Source organism: Schistocerca nitens, chromosome 9 (assembly GCF_023898315.1).
Source record: "Schistocerca nitens isolate TAMUIC-IGC-003100 chromosome 9, iqSchNite1.1, whole genome shotgun sequence".
Lineage (NCBI taxonomy): Eukaryota > Metazoa > Arthropoda > Insecta > Orthoptera > Acrididae > Schistocerca > Schistocerca nitens.
Window position 1 is genome coordinate 159607017 of NC_064622.1, and position 26084 is coordinate 159633100.

The 26084-nt window shown below is 40.3% G+C and overlaps 1 protein-coding gene across 2 annotated transcripts in view; it reads left to right on the forward strand.

Annotated features, from left to right (window-relative positions):
* Nucleotides 1-16895, forward strand: part of LOC126203145 (prolactin-releasing peptide receptor-like) — a 918861-nt gene extending 901966 nt beyond the window's left edge. For both annotated transcript variants that reach the window (XM_049937389.1, XM_049937390.1), the window contains 2 exons: nucleotides 5485-5744; nucleotides 16495-16895. In XM_049937389.1, the coding sequence (XP_049793346.1) occupies nucleotides 5485-5726 (242 nt within the window). In that variant the 3' untranslated portion in view covers nucleotides 5727-5744; nucleotides 16495-16895. The remainder of the gene's footprint in view (nucleotides 1-5484; nucleotides 5745-16494) is intronic.
* The last annotated feature ends 9189 nt before the right edge of the window (nucleotides 16896-26084 follow it).

Below are 26084 nucleotides of genomic sequence, written 5' to 3' on the forward strand. Positions count from 1 at the left end.
TATTATAAATATGGTTCTCAGTAACAAAATATAACAATGATTTTTTTTGGAAATGCTTTGAATAATGACCCTAACTGTATGTATGAATTTTGAGCTACCTCTCATTTATAGATCGTTTGCACATGAGGGTGAAGATAATGCTAAAAATGCAGCCCGTTCAGGAGAGTGTCCCCTTAAAAGAAAATAAAGCTTTTAAAATTCCTGGAGTAACTTTATCAGTTAGTGAAAAGAGCACAAAAAGAAGTAAAAAGTAATGTTGGACAAGGCAAAAAGACTATCCAACAGTTAAATGCAGCCTTATGGAATAAAAAACTAACAATAAAAACCAAAAGATGTAACATAAGAGTTGGACGATATATTTCGAAGTTTGGATAAGAAACCTGCCAAATTAATAAGAATGATAAACAGAGCTTCAAATAATGGAAATGGACTACTGGAGGAGGAATAGCATATTATCAGGGCTGGATCACATAACAAAGAAGGAAATAAAGAGGAAAATCGAAGATTATAATTTAAACCAAGGGGCTACTTCGGTGTTGGCATCTTGAAAAGGTGTGTGGTTCAAGATGGCCAAAATGAGTAATGTAGTGGATATGTGCTGAAAAAAGAAAAAGAGCTAGATGAGCAAGATTGTTGAAAACAGAATGTAGAGCAAGAATGCTGTAAACAGAATGTACACGAAGCAATGAAATTAGAGATGTGGAATGTAAAGATTGTATGGACAAAAAGCAATGCAAAAAGGAAATAGTGGAACGACAACAGCAATATTAAACTCACATGCACGCACATGCACACGCACACACACACACACACACACACACACACACACACACACACACACTTACACACTTATTTCGTTAACATCTATTTTTTAAATGTTTCTAAAATAAGATATACTTATTGACTCTATTATTTCAAATAAAGGTGGTGAGTGTCCAGGAACATGAGCCACATACATATAATGTCAGGTAATCTGAGGAGGAACACAATGAACTATAGGTTAGAAATACTATACCTGCCTCTCAGTTCCTGTGAGGTTTTCACTCACATCACAAGGAATGTACACTTACCAGAGAACTATGCTTGGCGTGTGAGGGAGATAAGCTCCCTACAGCTGCTGAGTCGCTGCCCAGATTGTATAAGCTTCCCTGTAAGCAATGGTTCGTAACGTGGTGATAATTACCCCCTGAAGTGTAAAATGAAATATTCTGGGAGTAAATAACAAAAGGGTTCTATTCTATTTTGGGCACAAAACTAAATCATATATGAAACATCATTACTGTTACCACTATTTCATAAGGCTATGATACTCATAACATAAATTACCAGTGATTACGTGTGTCTGAAAAAATAGCCATATGAGTGCAACAATGTGATAGATACTTGTCGAACGAAGGTATGAATAAAGTCTTCTTCACATAGTCTACCCATTACACGTAAACATTGGCTATTGCAACAAGAATTTAAGACAGTAATATTGATACATACATGACAAATATGCTTAAATATCTTATGAAAATGCCATTTTCGTCGTTGTAGATATTTCCTGCAATGGACTAGAAACTTCTGCATTATTGACTTCGCATGAGATACACGAACTAATTGACTGCACAACAGTAAACATGTAATGGCTACTATATCGATGTAGGGCCTAACCAGCATTATTATTACAAGTGACAGTGGTAAGAGGCAATGCTTTGGATATGTGAAGTCCAGTTCCAGTTAGTTCACAATTAATCAGTCGAGCAATCATGTTATTTACACACAGTAAGCATAGTTCACATATTTTAACTTGGTTGATTGTTAATGGGGGGTACAGAGTGTGGATGACGTAACTGTCGCTAAGGGAAGGAATGATGCAGAGGAAGCATGCTTTGTTGCAAGTGCTTGCACTCAGTGTAGGTACAAGGACTGGTAGGTAGCAACCGTGAAGAACTGAAAACTGCCTCATCATTTCATAAAAACAAAGTGTTAGAAATAAGCAGTACCAATTGTCTCTTTGGCTCTCTAATTTGTGATTTAACAAAACACTTGCAAATGCTAAATATCAATTATCTTTCGTCATATTAAAAATAAAAATATTTAAAGAAAATTCTTTTGCATTCCAAAGTTTAGCTAGTGTCTGATGCTGATGTTGGTGGGATGGATGAGGCGACATTGGCTAATAGTTGATTGCACTCAGGGATAATATTCGCTGGAAGCTTTGAAACGAATGCTTTGCAGCTTATTTTTGGTGTCAGCATATGTCCGTGACTCATACATGTAACAGGATAGTCGACAGACAACTTCAAGGGCGAATGTCATGCTCTGCACAGAGGTTTAGTTACGGCCCTGAAGGGATTTCCCATACTAGAGACACCGAGAATGTGTACATGTTATCTGGTAAACCAGTAAAACCCCTGATTGTTTAAAGGATCGAAATTCCTTGCATAAAACAGCTTTACAAATGCGTTAATGTGTTAAATATGTGATGTTAAGCGTGTAACCGAGAGAAACTTATGCTTAAAGTTTTATTGGAAGGCACTAAGTGTTATCATTACGAGGCACTGGATGATACAGTCTAGATGGGTTACGCTCTATTTCAAGCAGCATAACTTTTTCATGCGTTTTAGTGTTTATGACGTCATATCTCATGGACAGAGGCCCACGAGAGAGGGAGGACGGGGTGCGTGCGTCACACTGTCTTGTAGCAGTTTGCAGACAGTATCCACGTACATCACTGAGTGTATCTGAAAAATTATTTCATGGCCCATACTTCGTGAGATGTGATGTCATAAACACTGAAAAGTGTGAAAGGCTTGTTGTTGCTTAAAATGGAGCGTAACGTACCCAGACTGTATTCATCCAGTGCCTCGTAATGAGACCACTTGTGATCTACTGCGGCAACTGCCTGGAAATCGGAGATGGTATGTTCCTGAGAATATTTAGCAGACATCATCCACAGACACCACTAAAGTTACTTGCAAAATTCAGGGCATTGTTGAAATATTCCGGTACGTTCCCTTTTGGCCGAAAATGAGATCTTGCTACGACATCATAGTTTGATGCGAACAGTTCAGGATGAAATAGGCAACAGACTCGTGAATGTCGGGTGTTTGTAGTAAGAACTAGACACGTCTGGGAATTACCTTGCCATTGTAACAAACAAGTTTCAGATTTCGGCTTGTGAAAGGCGTAGTTATACGATCCAAATGACTGGAAAAACTCGTCAGAATACTTCCAAAAAATTCACTGTAGTTGATATTACACACGGTCTATTTTTAGACTTCTTATCCAACCAAAACTGTTGTTTCAGTTCAACGTAATAACGTTACAGGTAATAACGTAAACTGATAATGAGGTTTACTACATTGAAGCGACAAATAACATATAGACATTGGTATTCAAGTACAGAGATATGGTAAAAAGGCAGAATACGGCGCTGCGGTCGGCAACGCCTATATAAGACAATAAGTGTCTGGCGCAGTTGTGAGATCGGTTACTGCTGCTACAATGGCAGATTGTCAAGATTTAAATGAGGTTGAACTTGGTGTTACAGTCGGCGCACGAACGATGAGACCCAGCATCTCTGAGGTAGCGATGAAGTGGGGATTTTCCTATATGACCATTCCACGAGTGTGCCGTGAATTTTAGGAATCCAGTAAAACATCAAATCTCCGACATCGCTGCGGCCGGAAAAAGATCCTGCAAGAACGGGACCAACGGCGACTGAATAGAATCATTCAACGTGACAGAACTGCAGCCCTTCCCAGATTGCTGCAGATTTCAATGCTGGGCCATCAACAAGTGTCAGCGTGCGAACCATTCATCGAAACATCATCAATATGGGCTTTGAGAGGCGAAGATCCACGCGTGTACCCTTGATGACTGCACGACACTGAGCTTCATGCCTCGCCTGGGCCCGTCAACACCGACATTGGACTATTGATGACTGGAAACATGGTTGCCTGGACGGACGCGTCTCGTTTGAAATTGTATCAAGCGAATGGACGTGTACGGCTGTGGAGACAACCTCATGGATCCATCGACCCTGCATGTCAGCAGGGGACTGTTCAAGCTGCTGCATGCTCTGTAATGGTGTGGGTCGTGTGCAATCAGAGTGATATTGGACCCCTGATACGTCTAGATGCGACTCTGACAGGTGACACGTGCGTAAGCATCCTGTCTGATCACCTACATCCATTAATGTCCATTGTGTATTAAGGAGGACTTGGGAATTGGGAAATTCCAACAAGACAATGCGACTCCCCACAAGTCCAGAATTTGCTACGAGTGGCTCCAGGAACACTCTTCTGAGTTTAAACACTTCCGCTGGCCACCAAACTCCCCAGACATGAACGTTATTGAGCACATCTGGGATGCCTTGCAAGGTGCTGTTCAGAAGACATCTGCACCCCGTCGTACTCTTACGGATTTATGGACAATTATGCATGATTCGTGATGTCAGTTCCCTCCAACATTTCTTCAGACATTAGTCGAATTCGTGCCACGTCGTGTTGCGCCACTTCTGCGTCCTCGCGGGGGCGTTACACGATATTAGGCGGGTGTACCAGTTTCATTGGCTCTTCACTGTATTTCAAAGTACAGGTTCTTCCAGTACAGTGAGCACACATATCTGGCTCCTTGTAGTGCGCCGTTACCACAACCAGTATCATCATTCAAAAAACATCAACAATTTTTAATTTTTGCCGAGGAAAACAACATAGAGTGCCTCTTCCAGTTAAATCTGAGACACATAAAGATGTCTTGAAGCTTGGCAAGAAGGATGCGCAAGTTTGAGATATGGACTTAATAAGTTGGTATGGGACAGTTCTGTTGCGGATGCTACACCCAGTTTGTCAGAAACAGAAGCACAATGAACTTATTAACCCACCAAAGCTGTAACTCTTACTCTAGTATATACGTTTTGCATTTGTAAGACAGCTGATAATATTCAGTAACCTGTAAAGTCGTGATCTTGTTGCTTTAGATACTTGTTTATTCAGTTGACATGACACTCATAAAGCGAAGTTGTTTGATGGAAGAGAGAGACTAGTTCATTCTTTAAAATGCAATAAATTTTATAATAAATATTTGTTTTGGCGTTTAATAAGTTATCTGATGTGCTCTGACCTAAGTAAAGGTTCGGAAAAGACAGGGATAGTGAAAAAATGTTTCTAGTCTCAGGACAGTTTTTCGTGTTTTACTTGAAACTACATAAAAGTAGCTTATCTGGTTATTGTGCTAGTGTTTTCAAATATATCTTTGTACCAGACATAGTTCAGGAGATGTGAGGTCACAAACACTGAGCTGCGTAAAAAACTTGTTTTTGTTTAATACGGAGCATAACTTATCCAGAGTACTGTTTGACAACGAGAGCAGTTGGCGACTTTCAACGACTTTTGAAAGCGATCTATTATCCGCCTGCATGGGAATTCCATTCTTTCAGGAACTGGATATAGGGTTGCTGGTAAGTAAGATGATGAAAGACACTTGAAATAACAGTTTCAGGTTTGCTCCGGGGGTCGGCGTCTCGTCGTGTGGCGTGTCCTGTTGGTGGTGGCGGTGGCGGCGGCGGCGGCGGCGGCGGCGGCGGTGGTGGTGGTTGCTGCGAGCAGGCTGGCCAACCGCAGAACGGACACTTGGGCGGCCGGGACACGGAGCTGTTCGTGTTCGGCGGCGCCAGGAGCAGGCACCACCACAGGCACCACCTGTTCGGCAGTCGCGAGGAGCTCTGCTCGCTCTAAAGACGTCTGAACCCAGTGGTAAGAGGCCGAAAGATGCTCACGATGACGGACGACGATGTCGCAAATTCTAATGAGGTTCGCAGCCCGCCAGCAGAAACCGACTGTACTCTCTAAACTGAGGACTGTTTTCACAAAAGTGAACAACCACAAAAAAAAAAAAAAAATTTTTCATGGAGCACACTTTATTCAATTACTTCTACATTTACTTACATATTCCGAAAGCCACAGTGCAGTGCGTGGAGGAGGGTGTACTGTACCACAAGTAGTCGTTTCCTTTCCTGTTCCACTCGCAGATAGAGCGAGACAGAAACGGCTATCTGAACGCCTCCATATGAGCCCCAATTATGCGTATCTTATCTATGTGGCACTTCCGCGAAATGTATGTTGGCGGCAGTAGGATAGTTCTGCAGTCACCTTCCAATGCCGCTTCTCTAAACATTCTCAGTAGTCTTCTTCGAAATGAATATCTTCTTCCTTCCTTCTTCCCCACCTGAGCTTCTGAAGCATATTTGTGACACTTACACGCTGATCGAACCCACCAGTTACAAATCTAGCTGCACGTCTCTGAAGTCCTTAGATGTCTTCTTTCAATACGAGCTGGTGCGGATCCCAGACACTGGAGCAGTACTCGAGAACAGGTCCAACTAGTGTCCTACATGCAGTCCCCTTAGCAGACGGACAACACCTTCCTCGAATTCTCACAATAAACCGAAGTCGACCATTCACTTTTCCTACGACAATCCTCACATTTTCGTTCCATTTGATATCGCTTCACAACGTTACATGCAGATATTTGAAACACTTGACTATGTCAAACGGGGCACTACTAGTGCCTGTACCCAAACGTCACGTGTTTGTTTTTCCTACTCATCTGCATTAATTTACATTTTCCTACATTAATCATTATACCAACTACAAATTTTGCATAGGTCATTTTGTATCAACCTTCAGTCACTTTTTTCCGACACCTTTATAACACTACTGGGCTGCGATTTGGCGCAATGTTTACGTAGCTTGCGTAATCAATTACCAAGTTTGGTTTATTACTTATTATGTCCCAACAGAACAAGTAATTCTGTCAAAGAAAAGCCACGTATAACACTACACTCTGCTACTATTACACCATAACCCCAAAGTAGGAGTCAGTTTACAAAACAAAATTATTTTGTTATAATAAATATGGTATAACGCACTCAGAACAGTGTTACCCTCAGAGAGGAATTTTGTTGTTTGACCATGTTGTACCTAACGGAAGTGGCTTATCGGAAATGAAAGTCAGAATTACGTAACTAATTAAACAGTGACTAACGAAGAAATTGCCTTCCTGCACTGTTAAACTGATAATAGTAAAACGGCCGCCAGCCTAACTAGGCAAAAGAATGATCAACATTCTCGTTGAAGAAAATAGTAATTAATAATTTTAACAGATAAACACAACCTCTACTTGACCACAAGCGAGTGCAATTAACTCTGATACATACATATACATATGATAAGGTTGAAACCAACAATTAGAGCAGCAGAAGCAATTTGCAAAATTATAACAGCAACTAAAACACACTATTACTTTACACAAAGTGACTTGTCTTTATAACGTTATTATTAATATGCACTTCTAATACACGAGAGAGAGAGAGAGAGAGTAAACCTGAATATATAATATCCTACTATTGCAGTTTTCCACATTTACTGCAGTGAGACACAAAAATAACATATATGCAAGACACTGACTCACCTTCTGCGATTTGCAATAATAAGCAGTAATGTAATCATTTACTAAGCAAGAAACATTATAAGCCTCAGTCTTAAGAACTTTTACTTGAAGTTGGCAACAACACGTTAATAAGCAGTTTTCACTAGGAAAATCAATTTTCAGTTCAAGAGGCTTTAATTAACAAAATCACTCTAGGCTCCAATGTACTTTCAGTAAGGACACTCGGTAATCAGTATAGACCAAACGGTGAGGATCCTAAGAGGTTATGATGAGGAGAAAAGTCAAGGTAGATACACAAATTCAGATTTAAATTACCTTATATTTCAGCACATTAGCACATCCTTTAAGCTGATCCTTCACCGTACATCATAATGTCACTATGAAGCAATGATTGCGCAATGTGGTGGCAACTGCATGCAGGTAGGTGGAATTGCAGGCCGATTTCTTGATGGCGATGATAGAGACAAATTCCAGAATATTTCCAACTATTCGAGCCCTTGGAGAGAAGCATGAAAATCCTCTCTTGTAAATCAGCACAATATGCGTCTTTCCCATGGAATAGCACGGACTCGTAACTCGTGTCCGTCTGGTGGCTCGTCTCCGACGGCTTCCGTCTCCGTCTCCGTGTGCTCTCCGACTGACTTCCTCGTCTACTTCCGTGTCCGTCTCCGACCGGTGGCTACCAGTCCCACCTTTTTCCGCAAGGCCAAACACAATTTGCGCATTCTGATGCAATACCGTTCCCGTGGGGAACCACTACACCTTATGGTGCAATAATTGCTAAGATTCCTAAGTGAGGATCAGCAGTTTACATAACAACAAACAAACGCATTGGATAACACAGAACTTTTGCACATATTAACAAATAAAGAAATATACAGTTATGTGTTACCCATTCAATCACACACATTTACAGAAGTAACATTAAATAAATAAAAGCAAAATAAATCAGTAGATCATTAGAGCTATGGTGTTACACCTTCCTCTACACCACACCATCATCAGCGAACAACCGCAGATTGACGCCCAGCCTGTCTGCTAGCTCATTTATGTATATAGAAAATAGTAAAATACTTCAACAGTATACATTTCTTATATCTTACAAAATTACGTTCCACAAACGACCAGAAATACATAACACAACGATGGAAAAATTTTTATATCAGCTTTCTGCTGCGAATTAATAATACGTAAAAGCCATGAATTTTTTTCCAAAAACTTAACATCTACGGATTAATTATTTTACTGTCGTAATGTTTTATTTTATTTTGAATTCTTAAAAAAATAGCAATTAAATAAATGCGTTGATTAAGGTACTGTGCATCATTATTTTCACTCTCATGCTCATTGCAATACTACAGGACATAAGCCGTCAAACCTTTTTTTTTTTTTTTTTAATTAAGAGCCAATATTGACACTGTAGGGCGACGCCCTGGACACCTCGACATACGGGCTTCGAGCCACAGTTTGACGACCACAGCCCTAATGCGTTCCGGCACAACTCTCGGACGTCTCCTGATGACGTAACAAAAACTCTCTTTAATTTATTCACATCCACAGCTGTTTTTGAAACCCTCATGTTTTCTATATTTTACTGAAGATGAGCGTTCTTGATACTATGTTACTTTTCTTCACTTCAACAGTGATCGAAAGGGAAATGAACATGGCTTCGAGTTGTTTGGTACATGCCTTGTAAATAAGAACTCTTGGTTCAGACATTTTAAATGGTAGCTTCTCTTTTAGTAATATGTTAGCAGTGGTCTTTAAATGACTCACGTGGCAAACCTTGCCCAGAACTATAGGTGCCATGGTGATTTAGAACCTCATTATGGCGTGGTGGTAGGCTTAGGGTTTCGGGTTTCTGAAATCCTTTCCAGTGGTACCGAATATCCTAAAAGCGGGCACGTAACTGGCAACCTAGAATGTGAGCTAGTCAGCTACTTTGTCGAAATTCAAGACTAAAGGTATACCAGAAGCAGTAGATGTTCATATGTGGCAAAACTCGTTATTTGTAGATGTCGAATGTAGAAATATTTCACAGTTTTCTGACCAAGATTAAAGAGGCAGATAGTAAGTTTTGGTCAAATTCATATACTTCATTTACAAGTACACGAATACATCTTTGGATGTTTTGTAGTTGTTGAGTTTCTGGAGTACGGTCTTCAGTTAGAATTTGCTGTTGGTTCATACGATGAAATAAAATCAAATACGACACTTTTCTGAACGATTCCATGCCACCCACTGTTGTCAGTTTTTCCTTCGCTGATTGCGAGACGAGAGTAGTCATAAAGTTATAATTATTACCATAAAAAAAAGAAAATGAGCTTGCGACCCCTAAATTTGGTGTTGGACTTCATCCTTCTCTACGCATTCACCTGTCAATGCAACATACGAGACGTATTCCGAAAGTAAGGTCCGATGAGTCGCGAAATGGAAATCATAGTGAAAATCAAAAGTGTTTTACTTGTAATACTTAGCCACACCTTCCAGCAACATCTCTACATAGTCGCCACCCCAATTGATACATTTGTCGTAGCGTTCTACCAACTTTCCAATACCTCGACATAGAAGGGAGTAGCCTGCACTTTTCGTCGATTCTCTACGCTGATCTTCATTTCGTTGTCTATGCCAAAATGTTGACTTCATAGTCAGTGGTTCACGTCAGCAGAGATGAAAATCAGAGGGAGCTAAGTCCGGACAGTATGGAGGGCAATCAAACACTTCTCATCGAAAACACTGTAGGGGTGTCCTCATTGCCCTTGCAGAGTGCGGTTGAGAAATGTCATGAAGAAGAAAATGCATGACAGTTATGTTGTGCGGGCCGCATCAAATCAGGCGAAATTCGTCACGGGCACTCATACTTGGCGGGAGACACTGTTTTCTAGGCGTGTTTACGTGCTGACTGCGCGCTCACACCTGAAAAGACAGACGTGACGCGATCGACGGACATACTGGAGACACTGCCCGACACACCTATGCAAAGTTTTATCGGCTTTTCACTGTGGTTTCCATTAAACGACCGATCGGACCTTACTCTCGGTATGCGCCTTGTCTTTTCTTCCACAGTGAGTGACTTGGCGGAGACCTCGGTTGTAGCTGTTTGTATTTTTGCTGCAGCGACATCATTCTGAAAACACCTGCTACGAATTGCTTCTTCATTCGAGGAAAACCAAGAACTGAATATCGGGAATATATGAAAGGCGACACAAAAGTTGATAGCCCAGGAAGCAGCATTTGCGTCGGTGTACTGTGTGAAATGGGCTGCGGCGTTCTCGCGTGGCAAAAATGTCCAACTGAAGAGTGTTAGCCTGACAATAGAGATTTCGGTAGTATGCCACTGCGACAGTTTGTCTGTCACGGCCGGCCCTTGTGGTCGAGCGGTTCTAGGCGCTTCAGTCCGGAACCATGTGGCTGCTACTGTCACAGGTTCGAATCCTGGGCATGGATGTGTGTGATGTCCTTAGGTTAGTTAGGTTTAAGTAGTTTTAAGTCTAGGGAACTAAAGACCTCAGATGTTAAATCCCATAGTGCTTTGAACCATTTGTCTGTTAAGCGCTTGATATGTTACCGCGACACCGAGGCGGTCTCAAACAACACCCAGAAAAAAAAAAAAAAAATTGCTCTGGGCACTAGGAGAGTTAACATCTAGAACTTAAAACTCCTTAAACCTAACTAACCTACGGACATCACGCACAGCCATGCCCGAGGCAGTATTCGAACCTGCGACAGTAGCGGTCGCGCGTTTCCCGACTGAAGCGCCTAGAACCGCTCGGCCAGAACGGCCGGCTCAACACTCTCAGCATCTACTTGCTCAGAAGTGGTAGCCTCTTCGCCCCTTTCTGCTGTGATAAATCCACGTCTCACGTGATTTTGCTTTGCTCCTTTATTTCGGGGCTGTGCTGATGCAGTCAGCTCTCAAACATAATGAGTAAGCAGCTAAAGACGTCGTCTTGGATGGCCCGGCGTAACTGCTACATTCCCGCTGCTGCTTCGGTTCGCTGGGCGTTTTGAGTGGAAGTGAACAGCGGGCGGCGACATTAGTTAGGTTCAGAATATGTAAGATGTAGAAAACTGATATGCCTCTGATTTTCACTTTTTCCATCAAAATCTCAATTGTGTTACACCGCTATGTAAGCACCAGAACCACTGCTTTCATTTCGGTTATCTGTCTGCAAAATGTTATTTTTTCGTGGAGAAGTTTTAATTATCCTCCTTGCTGTTGCACAATTTCGGTCTTAGGCAATTTTCGACTATATAGAAACATTTATTCGTTGTATGATCGTGAAAAATCTGCAATGGCAAGTATGGGTATACTTGTCTCTTACACTTGTTCTACATAACCATGTCCTAATGTCCTAAGTCTTGTAATTCTGGTTGCACACGTCATTTCCATAATTAAAACTGTACAACATCTACTTACAAGTCACGTAAAGTGCTCTTGAGTAATACAAAGTACGTTGAGTGTTTATATACACGATTTTAGCCGCCACCTGTCAAATTTTACACTTTTAATTACAGATGACATCTAAACTGAGAAGTACAAGGTGGATCGTGATTTATATACTATACCTGTACGAGACCAACATGGCAGTACTTTCTATCGCAGATCTTAGATGATCGTAGAGTTAACAAACTTAAATAGGTGCTCGTAAACATTTATAGGCTGAAACTGTGCGATAGCATAGAAAATATACCAAGAACTGACAGCTGTAGGAGCTATGGAAAGACTGTAGAAGTACTTAGCAACTCTGGTCCCAGATCCAAAGAAAATATTGCAATATGACACAGCGCAAGTCTAAAAGTATCGTAACGCCAGAGTACCACGTACCAGATTTTGTTCTTCGTAATCTGTTGTTTCCTCTTACTTTCCTTCGATTATTTCTTCATCTGTTCACGGAAAGGCCACCAGCAGAATAAGCAACTGATTAGAGGGACATTCTGTTCTGATATGCAGAAATAGTTTAACTAGGTGCAGGCAGCAGAGGGAAAAGTCACAAGTGGGTAACAAAGGCAGGAATACGTAAGACCAATTAGAGAACACATTGAGTGAAGTAGTTACGTGGTGATGAAACGAATAGCATAAGGCTTTAAACAGGAAAGTGCTGAGGGCTACATAGAACCAATCGAACGACTACTGACGTATGAAAGGTAAGGAATTGTTCTGCATTCAAAATGTTTCAAAATTAATAATCAATACATTATAATGAGCACAGTCTTATTATAATTGCAACGTAGAAATTCGATAAGTATGGCATTTTCGAGACCAGTGGTCCGACGTTCTATCGTTTATGAACTACTACAATATACAGTACAAAAATAATAGAAAAAGAAAGAGTATGCCAGGATAAACACGAACCAGTATGTTTCCAGTTCATACCGCAAAACCTGGAGCATACTATCATCAGTCATGTTGCCGCCAAACACGCATCTTCGAGAATAGTTATTCTCCTAGAGCCTACACAGTCATAGAAACATAAGGCTATCATCAGACCTACAACTCTTCACCTGTATTACCTGCAGTTAAGTGCAATATTTGTGTATAAGCTCTTCGTATGCTTCATTTCGGATTTTGACAGCAACAAGGAACAACATTATACTCTACACAGGTGAACCTCGACTCATTTGCTATGAGGTTTTAATTCCCACAACCTTCACGCTCCGACTGACATCAATCGTCACTCATAAGTGAAACAAGCTTTTTTTATTCTAGTTTCTGGACAGAATCATCCATACGTCGTAACTCGACGTGGTATCACAGCAGAGCAGTAAAGTTTTGAATTACCTGTTCTTCCATGTATTTTTGAAAATATTCCTTTACTGCGACAATAGAAGTTGTGGTTTACCAGTGACAGTGCTCCTAATAATTTTTTTCCTCCATAATATAAGGTATATAGGTTACGATACGGCGTATAGTGAGAAACGGAACGGAGCCTGGATCATCGCATCTCAAGAAATTTCTCACGGATTCCTCTACACACGGTCGCACAAAATGCCACTGGCGACACTGTAACACCAAATCAAAAGTTACGTAGCACTGAGAACGCTATCAGCAGCTGTGGAAGTCTTCAAATCTCCAAGAGATAATCCGTAGATCATTCCACAGACACTTCGACATTACATTCTTACTGAGGAGCAGCAAGTAGAATACTTGCCTTAACATACTTCGCGAAGTCTTGATTACACATTTCTACAAATTTCTAAACGCAAATGCCCTTTTTAATAAACTACGAATTTGTAGACCACAAGCATTGGAAAGTACTTGATAGTTTCTCTCTTTTTCATTTTCAAAATACTGACCATTACTTTTGAAATACTTCGTTTATTACACCGTAATTTTTGTTATGTTCTCCAAGTTATTTGTGAATGTTTAAATGGCTCTGAGCACTATGCGACCTAACTTCTGAGGTCATCCATCGCCTAGAACTTAGAACTAATTAAACCTAACATAAGGACATCACACACATCCATGCCCGAGGCAGGATTCGAACCTGCGACCGTAGCGGTCGCTCGGCTTCAGACTGTAGTGCCTACAACCGCACGGCCACCCCGGCCGGCTGTGAATGTTCACATTTCCATTGTTTCTCCTTGTATTGTTCCTTAACTTAATCAAGAGTTCTTCTGCGCACTTCAAAATATTTTCTCTCTATTTCCACTTCAGTGCCAACTTAACCATATCTACTCGTATAAATCACAGTACAAGTACCAATTACTTTTTTTTCCTTCTGTTACCTTATTTCTCTCTCAATTCGTTGTGGTATACCTCTAATCATGTTTTGCGTTTTTTGCTCAATCCACATTTCAAAGCTGCACTCCATTCGTGCAGTTTCAGAAACGTCCTTCTAATCATTTTATACAAGCACATCTTTTTCATCGAATACAGCTTTAAACGATCTGATGCTGATGTCCCTTTGCTTCTGAGATACTAAATGTTTTACATTGTTTTGCCGCATACACCTCAATTCTTAGGTTTACGGGTTAACATCCAACGTTTTGATTACTCTTCATCACTGCTGTCTTTAATTCACTGTTATCCCCGATGTCGGTGGTAAGTGTGCTGCTTCAGCATGCTGTTAAATTCATTCTACACATGTTGAATGTCTGCCTTAACTTCAACCGAAGAGCCTATGTATACTGTGGACTTAATTACTGATTATTTCCCTTTAACTCGAATTATCATTCCCTAACATCATTCCCTCTTTGTCAAGCTGTGCAAGTTGAGCAAGAGTCACGCCAGAGGTTCGAGCCCTCCCTCGGACATGGGTGTGAGTTTAGCGTTAAGTTAGCTTAAGTAGTGTGTAAGTCTAGGGACCGATGACCTCAGCAGTTTGGTCCCTCAGGAATTCACACACATTTTTTTGAGCAAGAGTGGCAAGTTACAATCTTGGCTTACGTGGCTTATGTCATGGCATAGTGTTTCTTGATCTCCTGTTGTAATAAATGTTATTTGCATCTTTAACCCATTGCGTATCACGTGCTTGTATCTCTATTTTGCTCCTATTAATGACAATATTTTAGGTATCTTTTTCCACACTGCATTCTAGAAAGTTTCCCTTATCTTAGAAAACTCCATGTACATATAGCAGTTTACACACATTTGTGTTCCCAGGCCGAACTTTGATATATTGTAACTCTACTTTCTGTTCGAGAATGCTTGTTTTGCCCCTCTCCCCCCCCCCCCCCCCCACACACCGGAAGTTCGAGTTCTCCCTCGGGCATGGGTGTGTGTGTTGTCCATAGCGTTAAGCTACTCTAAGTTAGATTAAGTAGTGTGTAGGCTTAGGGACCGATGACCTCAGCAGTTTGGTCCCATATCACCTTAGCACAAGTTTCCAAATGCTGGTTTTCATCAGTTCCAACTACAGTGTTGTTCCGTGCATCAATCTTCAAGCTTGGTCGCCTGAAAAGTCTCATACTTATTGCCTCTTACTTTATCCATAGAGTGACCTTAATTCACCTGTAGAATTACATCATTTATTTAATGACTGCTCTCTAAACCTTGTGTAGCACACAAATTATTATTCTTGTTCTTATATATTTTACTAACACAAGGTATTTCACAGAAAATCTCATTGATGCTTCATGAGTTAAGTCTTTTTTCCACAATGTGGTTGTACTTGTTGATTCCCAAACTATAAATTTTATTCACATCAGAAAAATAAATCCCACCACGCAGCAACATATATTTACTTTGAGATCGGTTTTAAGCCCTTACAGAATCATTTGAGAAGCAAAAAATTCGTCTTTTCCTGTAAAAGGGGCGGAAAAACACAAGCCAAATAAAATTTGTCGTCGATGAAGATTGCTAATCTACAACACAAAGTGGAAGAGTCTTCAGCCATGAGCTAAACCTAAGAGAACTATAAGTATGATTAGACCATTACAGGTTACAGTCCATAATGAGATACGTACTGTATTGTTCCTTTACAACTAATAACAAATTCTGTAATCTCTTCGAAGACTCTTGAAGCAAAAATGTAATTGTTGTGTGGAGAGAAGTTCTGTACTGATAAGGTAAAAGACAACTCGAATGAGGATTATCGTATCTCTGTGAAACTACTTTTGAGAGTGTCCTAAGTCTGAAGTGGTAATTAGAGAAATTTGAAAAATAATTATTTATGATGCACTACCATTAACTGCACTGTTTATCAGGTATTTACTAAGAAAATGTTATAAGAATAAGCTGAAACTTAAACAGAGAAAATAGACGTAACAGGAGTAATTTTATGTGATTTTTTTATTTAATTTGTAAATTACCCTCATATGCAAAGAAGATAAACATTTTTATTTTGAAACCGATTAAAATATTACTTACCTGCATGTTGCTGTTTTCAGTCAGTGTTGTGGAATCTCCATTGATATTCAGATTCTTATCGTTGCTTTGGTGGCATAGAGATTTCATTGGTATAAATGTGATTGTCACCTGGCAACAGACATTAATGAACAAAAACATTTTTATGAACTAAATCCTAGTCTGATAAAAATTTTCAGTTGTCATGAAATATTCAAAATATGGTTAGTGGAACTGATAATCATGTATCCCTTTCTGTATTTCAGTTTCTTTGTGAGATTGTACGACAGTGTCGGTTCCAAGCCTACATAATCAACCAAGAGGAGCTAGTCTGATCATCATGTAGGTCCTCAAACAGCTGTGGAAAACGAAAATTTCTGCTTCTGGAGAGACTCAGTCAGTGAACAGGAAAATCAGTCGTCCTGTGCATTGAACAACAACAACAACAAAAACGGAATCACTCGCACCCATCTTCTGCAAACTGTGAATTTAATATTATTCTATGAAAGACTTTCTCATAATAATTGCTGGATGTGATCCCACAATACTTGATAATAGTGAAGGAGTGTACTCCAACTGAAATATTTGAAACAAATGGTTTCCTTTCGGAGACTTAATACATATGTATATAGAAATCTTTTATATTATGAAGTTTCATTATATTACAATGCACATCTCTGTAAATTATTTGCAATAATAAATATTTTGAAACACTGAATTTCTGTGTTTTTCTCTCTCAAAATAAAAAAGTCTGAAGTGAAAACCATACAAAATGATAATATTTTATGTTAACGAGCTCTATATGTACATACTGATTTTGTGTTTTTCAGTGTAGTTACGAAAGTCCATCAACACTAAGAACAGCCATATTGTGGAATTAAATCATTCTGCTCTTTACGTTTCCTAATGAGATCGACACATCAAGCCATGGTACGCTGTATTATACGAGAGATGACTATATGATAATCAGATCAATGCAAAATAAAGTACACTGCCCTTTTCATGTTCTTTAATTGAGATGCCCAAACAAGGAATTGTGGAGAGCAAAATGAAAGCTTTCGTTGCGCACTACCTGCATAAATGCCGTCATAACTGTTTTCAGCTGTCTCCCAGTACTATGTTTTCGTTCACTTTTCATACATCCCACAGCTCACGTAGTGTCGCTTATGAAAACTCTACATACACTAGGGCATATAGATGTGCTGTATACTGCATTTCATGTGACCCCTTAAAAAAAGAAATAAACTGGGCTTCAGTATTTAAAAGGATGGTGTCCTTCTTTGTAAACTTAAAGCAATGATGATTCAGCATTTGGGTGTGAACTCTCCCAGAAGTGGCAGATTATCTCTGACAATCTGTGTTGAAAGGATCTAGCAGAGTATCTCTGACAAAGTGCGATCAGAAACACATACTCTGTCCTGCGTCCGCAAAAGATCTTAATACTCAGCCTTGTCATCTGGTATTGGCAGCCATATACATTATTGAAATAAAATCCCACCTTCAGTAATGGGCCTTGTTCATAATACGTTCTTTCAAAACTAAAGCTCCTACAACTCGGTTTGGGAAGGCACACAAACAGTGGTATAGTACTACAAACCGATCAGTCACTTCCTTTGAAGTTGTTGAAGAAAGCCTTCCATTTAAAAGCTAAGCACACAAAAAGAAGTAAAAGAAGTAAATTTGTCAAAATTTTTAGGTAAAAGAGAAGTCCATCATTCTGCTGAAGGTCATTCAGAATACAGGAACGTATCGTTTTCACTTCACCCTTATTGACTCCTGTGATAAGATTGAATACCTACAGCCATCCTTACGATATTATTTATTATTGGCTACCATTTTCGGTACTTCCGGCCGTAACTGACGCTGGCGGTGTTAACTCCAGTCGTATACACGATTCATCAGTTTCCGGCATCCATGAACTGGTTTTCGCAGGCTACATGTAACAATGATGATGTGTCTCCAACCATGAACTACCAACTGGTTGTGCAGTTCAGGTTGTCGTCAAAACATACACCCAATAATTTGGATTTTCAAATATCGACACAAACTCACTATGAAATAAATTGAATTTAACATTGTCATCTCTTTCTACTTTTATACCTCTTCTTATACCACCTCTTTCAACTTTCTCCTGCATCAGTTGTTGGTATGAGTATTGTTGTACAGATTTGAACATAGTGTGTATTGTCAAAATTAAGGGAGAATCTTTTTCATACAACCACTTAATAACTCTTCAAAATAAGTCAATAACCATCTCTTCTGTTGCTTTCTCTCCAACAGGGTTTGTTATAAGACTGGAGTCGACTGCAAAAATTAGCAGTTCTGCTTGTTGAATACCACGTTGGAGGTCAGTCAGACATATAAGGAATATGAGCAGACCCAAAATTGAATTTTATGGGAGTGCTTTTTTGATTTCTCCCCAGTCACTTAAATCTTCTATCTTTCCAACACTGTTTTGAATTACTGAGCACAGCTTTTTGCTTTCTGTTTGTTAAGTATGATTCAAACCAGTTGTGTGTGAAGCCATCAGGTCCAAATAACTTTAGCTTTTCTAACATGCTCTACACAATAAAACAGCTTGGAAAAGATCAGAAAAAAGCCTACCTGCCGGTATTTAAGGCTTGTAATATTTTGGGAGGGTGGAGTTAAGATGTACATAGCATTTTCAGTAGAGGAACCCTTCTCGCTTCCAAACATTGATATGCTAAGTAAATTGTTCCTGCTAGGATCTGAGACTACTCTTGAGTACATAACTTCTTCAGATATTTTGGAGAAAGATGTCAATAAGCAAACTTCATGATATTTATTTAACTCTCTCTTGTCACTTTCCCTTTAAAGATATTTAACAATTGCATATTTTAATCAGTATGGAAAAATTCCCTGTGCCAGTGATGCATTATATATATCACTAAGGGCATTACTTATTAAGTTAGAGTAATTTTTCTGAATTATGTTTGAAATTCCATCAACACCATATGAGCTTTTGTTTCTTAGAATTTTTAAATTTCTATTAATTTCAATGAAGGATGTTGATGCTACTTCTAGTTGCTTCAAGTTACGTGAAATGACGTTTCTAATATTTTCTTACTTCTTTAAATGAACAATTTAATCCATTTTTTCTGCTACATTTAGAAAGCGATTGTTAGACTAACTCACAACTTGTGAACTATTAGTTTCACGACATTGTCATATCATTTAATTGTTATGGTATCTTGTACAGTGACTGGCTGTTTGGTCTCCGATTTTACAGTATTCCATGTAGTCTTAATCTTATTATTTGCATTACTTATTTCGGTCAGGATGTGCACACATGTTTAATTTTAAGTTTCCTTAAAATAGTACCGTATTCTATGTACCATGCAAGTAATGTCATATGTTGACTTATTCTGGCATTTACTTGTATATAAATTTCCCTATTCCTCTTATATCATATTTTCATTCACTTAGACATCCATGGCTTACTGCTTTTTTTAAGAGGTTTTCTGTATAATTTTTAGGGAAGCTAGTTTCAAATATTAACACAAAATCACTATGAAATGAGTTGAATTTAACACTGACATCTCTTTCTTCATATACCTCATCCTATATCAACTATTTTTACTTACTCTTAAATCACTGTATGCTGTTGTTTGTAGTAAGCCACATTGCTTTTTATGAATTAACCTAATGGCTGTAGGATGCTATTCCATATATTTCCATCAGTTGTGTATCATGATCAGGTTGTCCATTAAGAACTGAGTGCATGTTAGTTGTTTGAGTCTGAGCACTATCTACAAATATACTATCACACTGAGTCCTAGTATACTGCTGCACATGAGTTGCAAAATTAACTACTGAAATTAGGTTGAAACACCCATAAATAATGTCTGCAGCTCGTTTTTCCTGTTGTATCTTAAGAAATTTACTTCGAAATGTCCACAAACTACTGTTTCTTCTTATCTGACATGCAGCTCAATAATACATTTAAATTATTCGTAAATAGCTGAAAGTTTCTTAGAGGCTGCGTGTAGATCGTTCCTATTACCAGAGCGGTATTCTGTAGTAAATCATGGCCTGCACCTGATTAGAAAGGAGAAGGAAAATTAGCTGAGTATCTATCAGAAGATGCAAGGGACGCCACAAGCACACAAGACAAAATGCACGTGATTACTGGTGTCTGTAGAGCACATTTTGTAAGCTAGAGTCAGGTAATAGAACTCTTGAAAAAATTATAACATGATATGATTATAATAATAGCCATGAAAGTAAACTTGATTTTTTTTATTAGAACATTAAGGGACTGACGTTGTCACTGCCATTATACACCCTACCAGGCCTCGTAAACACACTAAACACAAACAATATTAATGCCCTCTGGTGGTCATTATAACAGTCACAGTAAACTGAAAATCCAGTCATTTATATAACCGTCTACAGCGTACATGTACGAAGCTAGCTGACGAACGACCATGCCTTCCGGGTGCTTCACTTCTTTAGACAGGCAATGCAGTTACTGCGTTCAACATATACGGCACACAAATCGAAAAGGAAGTGCACAGGAATGAGGCACCTTTACTTCAGTTTTACAGTCATATGTCCTCAAAGTGTACGAAATTCCACGCTTCGGTATTTCATACCATTATTTTGATACTACACGGATTTGTACCTCAACATGCTTTTCCTGGATAAGAATACTATGAGATACAGCCGCTCACCCGCTATCAATAATAGTATTACAATGACAGAAACGAAGTCATGGCTATTTATAATATAGTTGCAAATTAATTACATCAATAAAGAAAAGTGTTGGGAAGAAATGCCGTAAGTAATGTCCTTTCTTCCCCGCAAAAAAATATTGCACATCTGATGTCTCCAACTACAAGCGCTGTGAAAGCAGCAAAATCACTGCAGAGGTCCAAAATTGCGGTCAAATGGTTCAGGTGGCTCTGAGCACTATGGGACTTGACTTCTGTGGTCATCAGTCCCCTAGAACTTAGAACTACTTAAACCTAACTAACCTAAGAACATCACACACATCCATGCCCGAGGCAGGATTCGAACCTGCGACCGTAGCGGTCGCGCGGAAAATTGCGGTCATATTTCGTTCCTGGATCTTGAGGTAATGAGGCAAGACAAATCATATGCCTTCATGGTGTTGCCATGTCTAAAGTGAGTGGCGAACTTCACCTCCAGATAATTTTATTTGCTGTCATATTTCTGCCTTATGAGGTTATGACGTGTATGTCTTTGTAGAATTGACTTAAACAGCCAGATGATGAAGCTTGACTACCGAAACGCGCTGCTGAGACTTGTGTTCCTAATACTAACGATTGTAAATTAAGGTATATCGAGTGTTCCAATGAAAGGGAACGAAACGCCTTAACCACCAGTCCGCTTGAAATCTGCATTTGCCTCTTTTGGATAACGTAGTGAGACATCTACAGACGCGAATGTAGCTTCATCAACATCCCCTAAAAATTCGAAGCTGAGCCCTCAGCAAGCAACGGCGTCCGAGATATGATACTCATTGGATTCCTCGAGCACGGGTGAAACATTAACAGTGATGTGTACTGCGAGAGATCAATTCATGAAGAGCAAATAGCCTGTGCTCCTCACGGGGAGGGTGATTCTGCTAAAAATGGCTCTGAGCACTATGGGACTCAACTGCTGTGTCCCCTAGAACTTAGAACTACTTAAACCTAACTAACCTAAGGACATCACACACATCCATGCCCGAGGCAGGATTCGAACCTGCGACCGTAGCAGTCGCACGGTTCCGGACTGCGCGCCTAGAACCGCGAGACCACCGCGGCCGGCGGTGATTCTGCTCCACGATAACGTGCGCCCACACGTCTCCAAGGTCACACGAAGTGCAAGCAGCTTCAGCAGCTGCCCTACATGCCAGACATGTCTCCCTGCGGCTACCAAGTGTTTGGTTCGTTAAAAAAATCTCAAAGGGAAAGTCGGACGACGAACTAAAGGACACAGTGGATGACTGGTCCCTGTCACAGTCACAGGAATTCTAGGAACATGGAATCCTTCGCCTCGTGAAACAGTGGAGTAGCTGTTCTCAGGTCTCTGGTGATTAATTTTGAATACACCCGTCTCACATTTATAACGATTACATGAACAGCCTCCGCCTCTGGTCTGTAAGATCGATAATATGACAAATACCACTGTAGAATTACTTTACATCAGTCATGTAACAAATTTCTCTAAAGTGTTCTCTCAAAATTCGTTCCATTTCCTTAACGAATCACACTGTGTGATCAAAAGCTTCCGAACACCTGGCTGAAAATGACTTACAAGTTCATGGTGCCCTCCATCGGTAATGCTAGATATCCATATGGTGTTGGCGCACCCTTAGCCTTGATGGCAGCTTCCACTCTACATCTACACCTACATTTATACTCCGCAAGCTACCCAACGGTGTGTGGCGGAGGGCACTTCATGTGCCACTGTCATTACCTCTCTTTCCTGTTCTAGTCGTGTATGGTTCGCGGGAAGAATGACTGCCGGAAAGCATCCGTGCGCGCTCGAATCTCTCTAATTTTACATTCGTGATCTCCTCGGGAGGTATAAGTAGGGGGAAGAAATATATTCGATACCTCATCCAGAAACGCACCCTCTCGAAACCTGGGCAGCAAGCTACACCGCGATGCAGAGCGCCTCTATTGCAGAGTCTGCCACTTGAGTTTGCTAAACATCTCCGTAACGCTATCACGGTTACCAAATAACCCTGTGACGAAACGCGCCGCTCTTCTTTGGATCTTCTCTATCTCCTCCGTCAACCCGATCTGGTACGGATCCCACACTGATGAGCAATACTCAAGTATAGGTCGAACGAGTGTTTTGTAAGCCACCTCTATTTTCTAAGGACTCTCCGAATGAATCTCAGCCTGGCACCCGCCTTACCAACAATTAATTTTATATGATCATTCCACTTCAAATCGTTCCGCACGCAAACTCCCAGATATTTTACAGAAGTAACTGCTACCAGTGTTTGTTCCGCTATCATATAATCATACAATAAAGGATCCTTCTTTCTATGTATTCGTAATACATTACATTTGTCTATGTTAAGGGTCAGTTGCCACTCCCTGCACCAAGTGCCTATCCGCTGCATATCTTCCTGCATTTCGCTGCAATTTTCTAATGCTGCAACTTCTCTGTATACTACAGCATCATCCGCGAAAAGCCTCATGGAACTTCCGACACTATCTACTAGGTCAGCCCACTCACGCAGGCATACGTTCTAGTAGATGCTGGAAGGTTTCTTGCGGAATGGCAGCCCATTCTTCACGGAGTGCTGCACGGAGGAGAGATATCGATATTGGTCGCTCAGGCGTGGCACGAAGTCGGCTTTCAAAAACATCCCGAAGGTATTCTATAGGATTCACGTCAGGACTCTGTGCAGGCCAGTCCATTACAGCGATCTTATTGTCGAGTAACCATTCCGCCAGATGCCGTGGATTATGCAGGTGCTCGATCATGTTGAAAGATGCAATCTCCATCCTAGACTTGCTCTTCAACAGTGCGAAGCAAGAAGGTGCGTAAGACATCAATGTAGGCCTGTACTGTGATAGTGCCACGCAAGACAACAAGGGGTGCAAGCCCTCCATGAAAAACACGACCACAGCATAACACCACCGCCTCCGACGATTACTGTTGGCACAACACACGCTGGCAGAAGACGTTCACCGGCCATTCGCCATACCCACACGCTGCCATCGGAGCACCGTATTGTGTACTGTCATTCGTTATTCCAAACAAGGTTTTTACACCGCTTAGTTGTCCAATGTTTACCTCCTTACACCAAGTGAGGCACCGTTTGGCATTTACCGGCTTGATGTGTGGCTTATGAGCAGCCGCTCGACCATGAATCCAAGTTTTCTCACCTCCCGCCTAACTGTCATAGTACTTGCAGTGGATCCTGATGCAGTTTGGAATTCCTGTGTGATGGTCTGGATAGATGTCTCCCTCTTACACGTTACGACCCCTCTTCAACTGTCGGCGGTCTCTGTCAGTCAATAGACGAGGTCGGCCTGTACGCTTTTGTGCTGTACGTGTCCCTTCAGTTTTCCACTTCACTATCACATCGGAAACAGTGGACCTGGGATGTTTAGGAGTGTGGAAATCTCGCGTACAGATGTATGACACAAGGGACACCCAATCACCTCACCACTTTCAAAGATCGTGAGTTCCGCGGAGCGCCCCATTCTGCCCTCTCACGATGTCTAATGATTAATGAGGTCGCTGACAAGGAGTACCTGGCAGTAGGTGGCAGCACAGTGCACCTATATGAAAAACTATGTTTTGGGGGTGTCCGGATATTTTTGATCACATAGTTTAAAAATATGTTGCAGGTGAATAGCAAGGAATAACTGTAACGATGTAACATATTAATGGCGTCAGAAACGGAATGGTCTGGTAAATATAACATTACAGTGAGTTCGTGACGATGTATTTCAATTCAATACATGTCATAAAATTTTTGGATTTTGTCACAACTTGCCATTTTTTAGTTACTGCACGCCACCAACCGTGGACCACGCCGGAGTGGAGTGAACGCAGGTCTCAACGTTGTGGATGACTGTACAGTGGGTTTATCTGTTGAGAGACGAGACTCAAAAATCATTTTCAGTAGTTACAAGGGAAAGTTTGTGTATGGTTGACTGATCTGGCCCTGTAACATTAGCCGATACAGACTTTCTATGTGCACACTGCGAACAGCTGAAAGCCGTAATTGTCCGAGGGCAAGCAGCTCCAATGTATGGCTTGATGATGATGATATCCTCTTGAGTAAAATATACTGCAGGTAAAATAGTCACTCATTCTTGTCTTCTTACAGAATTAGTCAGGACAATGTTGTCATAAGAAATAAATAAATTGGAGTAGTACAGATGGAATGAGGAATGTCAGATCCCTTAATCAGATAATGAAGTTGTGTTGTTATGGTCTTCAGTCCGAAGACTGTTTTCGTGCAGTTTATAAAATAAATAAAAAATAAAATGGAATAAATTTTAATGATTAATTATTCTGTATGTATGATGATTGGTTGTAATTGGTATTTGCTTATCTGGAACGTGGACGTTTAATTATTCGGTATCAGACGCTTGACAATGGCTATTTGGAAAAGGCAATGTAACTCGTAGTTGACCGTGAAAGAAAACTGAAATAATCGGACTTCGTAATTAAATCGTTTCCAAAGACTGCTGCGGTAGGTACGGACTCATGATCTAATCTCAATATTACAATGATTTGCCAGCCATGCCAATACGTCGTACAGAGGTGATTGTCTACTAAACATAAAAAGTTACACAGTTAGTTAAATCAGATACATTCAATGAAATAGCCTACAGTTCATAATCCTACTTACTTTTATAAATATAAATTCATTACAGAATCGAGTGCCTAGTGTGGTTGCAACTCGCAGTATTCTTCTATAACATGAAAATATGGCGGTGTGCCAGACAATAAAATAAAATTCGTGCTTCTCGCACCACTTCTACCTGAGCTCTCCCTTCTCTTAAACAGACATAAGAGTAACGTAATTATTCTTTTGTCTTTATCAGCGACACAGCGCTGCAGTTGTGTGCCATAGGCTTTATTTATTAGTCACTGATTATTTATTTAATTAATATTTCGCGTTTCCGCGGAAACTCACGCTCGGCATGCAAATGTGCCTTTATATTGCCCCCTGAATTGCGAGGCGAAAGGACGCACCTGCAGGCGAGCAATTCACCTAAATGCACAAGAAAATCTAAGTTATCTACAACTATTCACATGACTTACATTACACACATTATACACATTATATACAAAATTTGAATGACGCGGGTGCGCTGTAAAAGTTCTTATGTTGGCAGATAGAGTG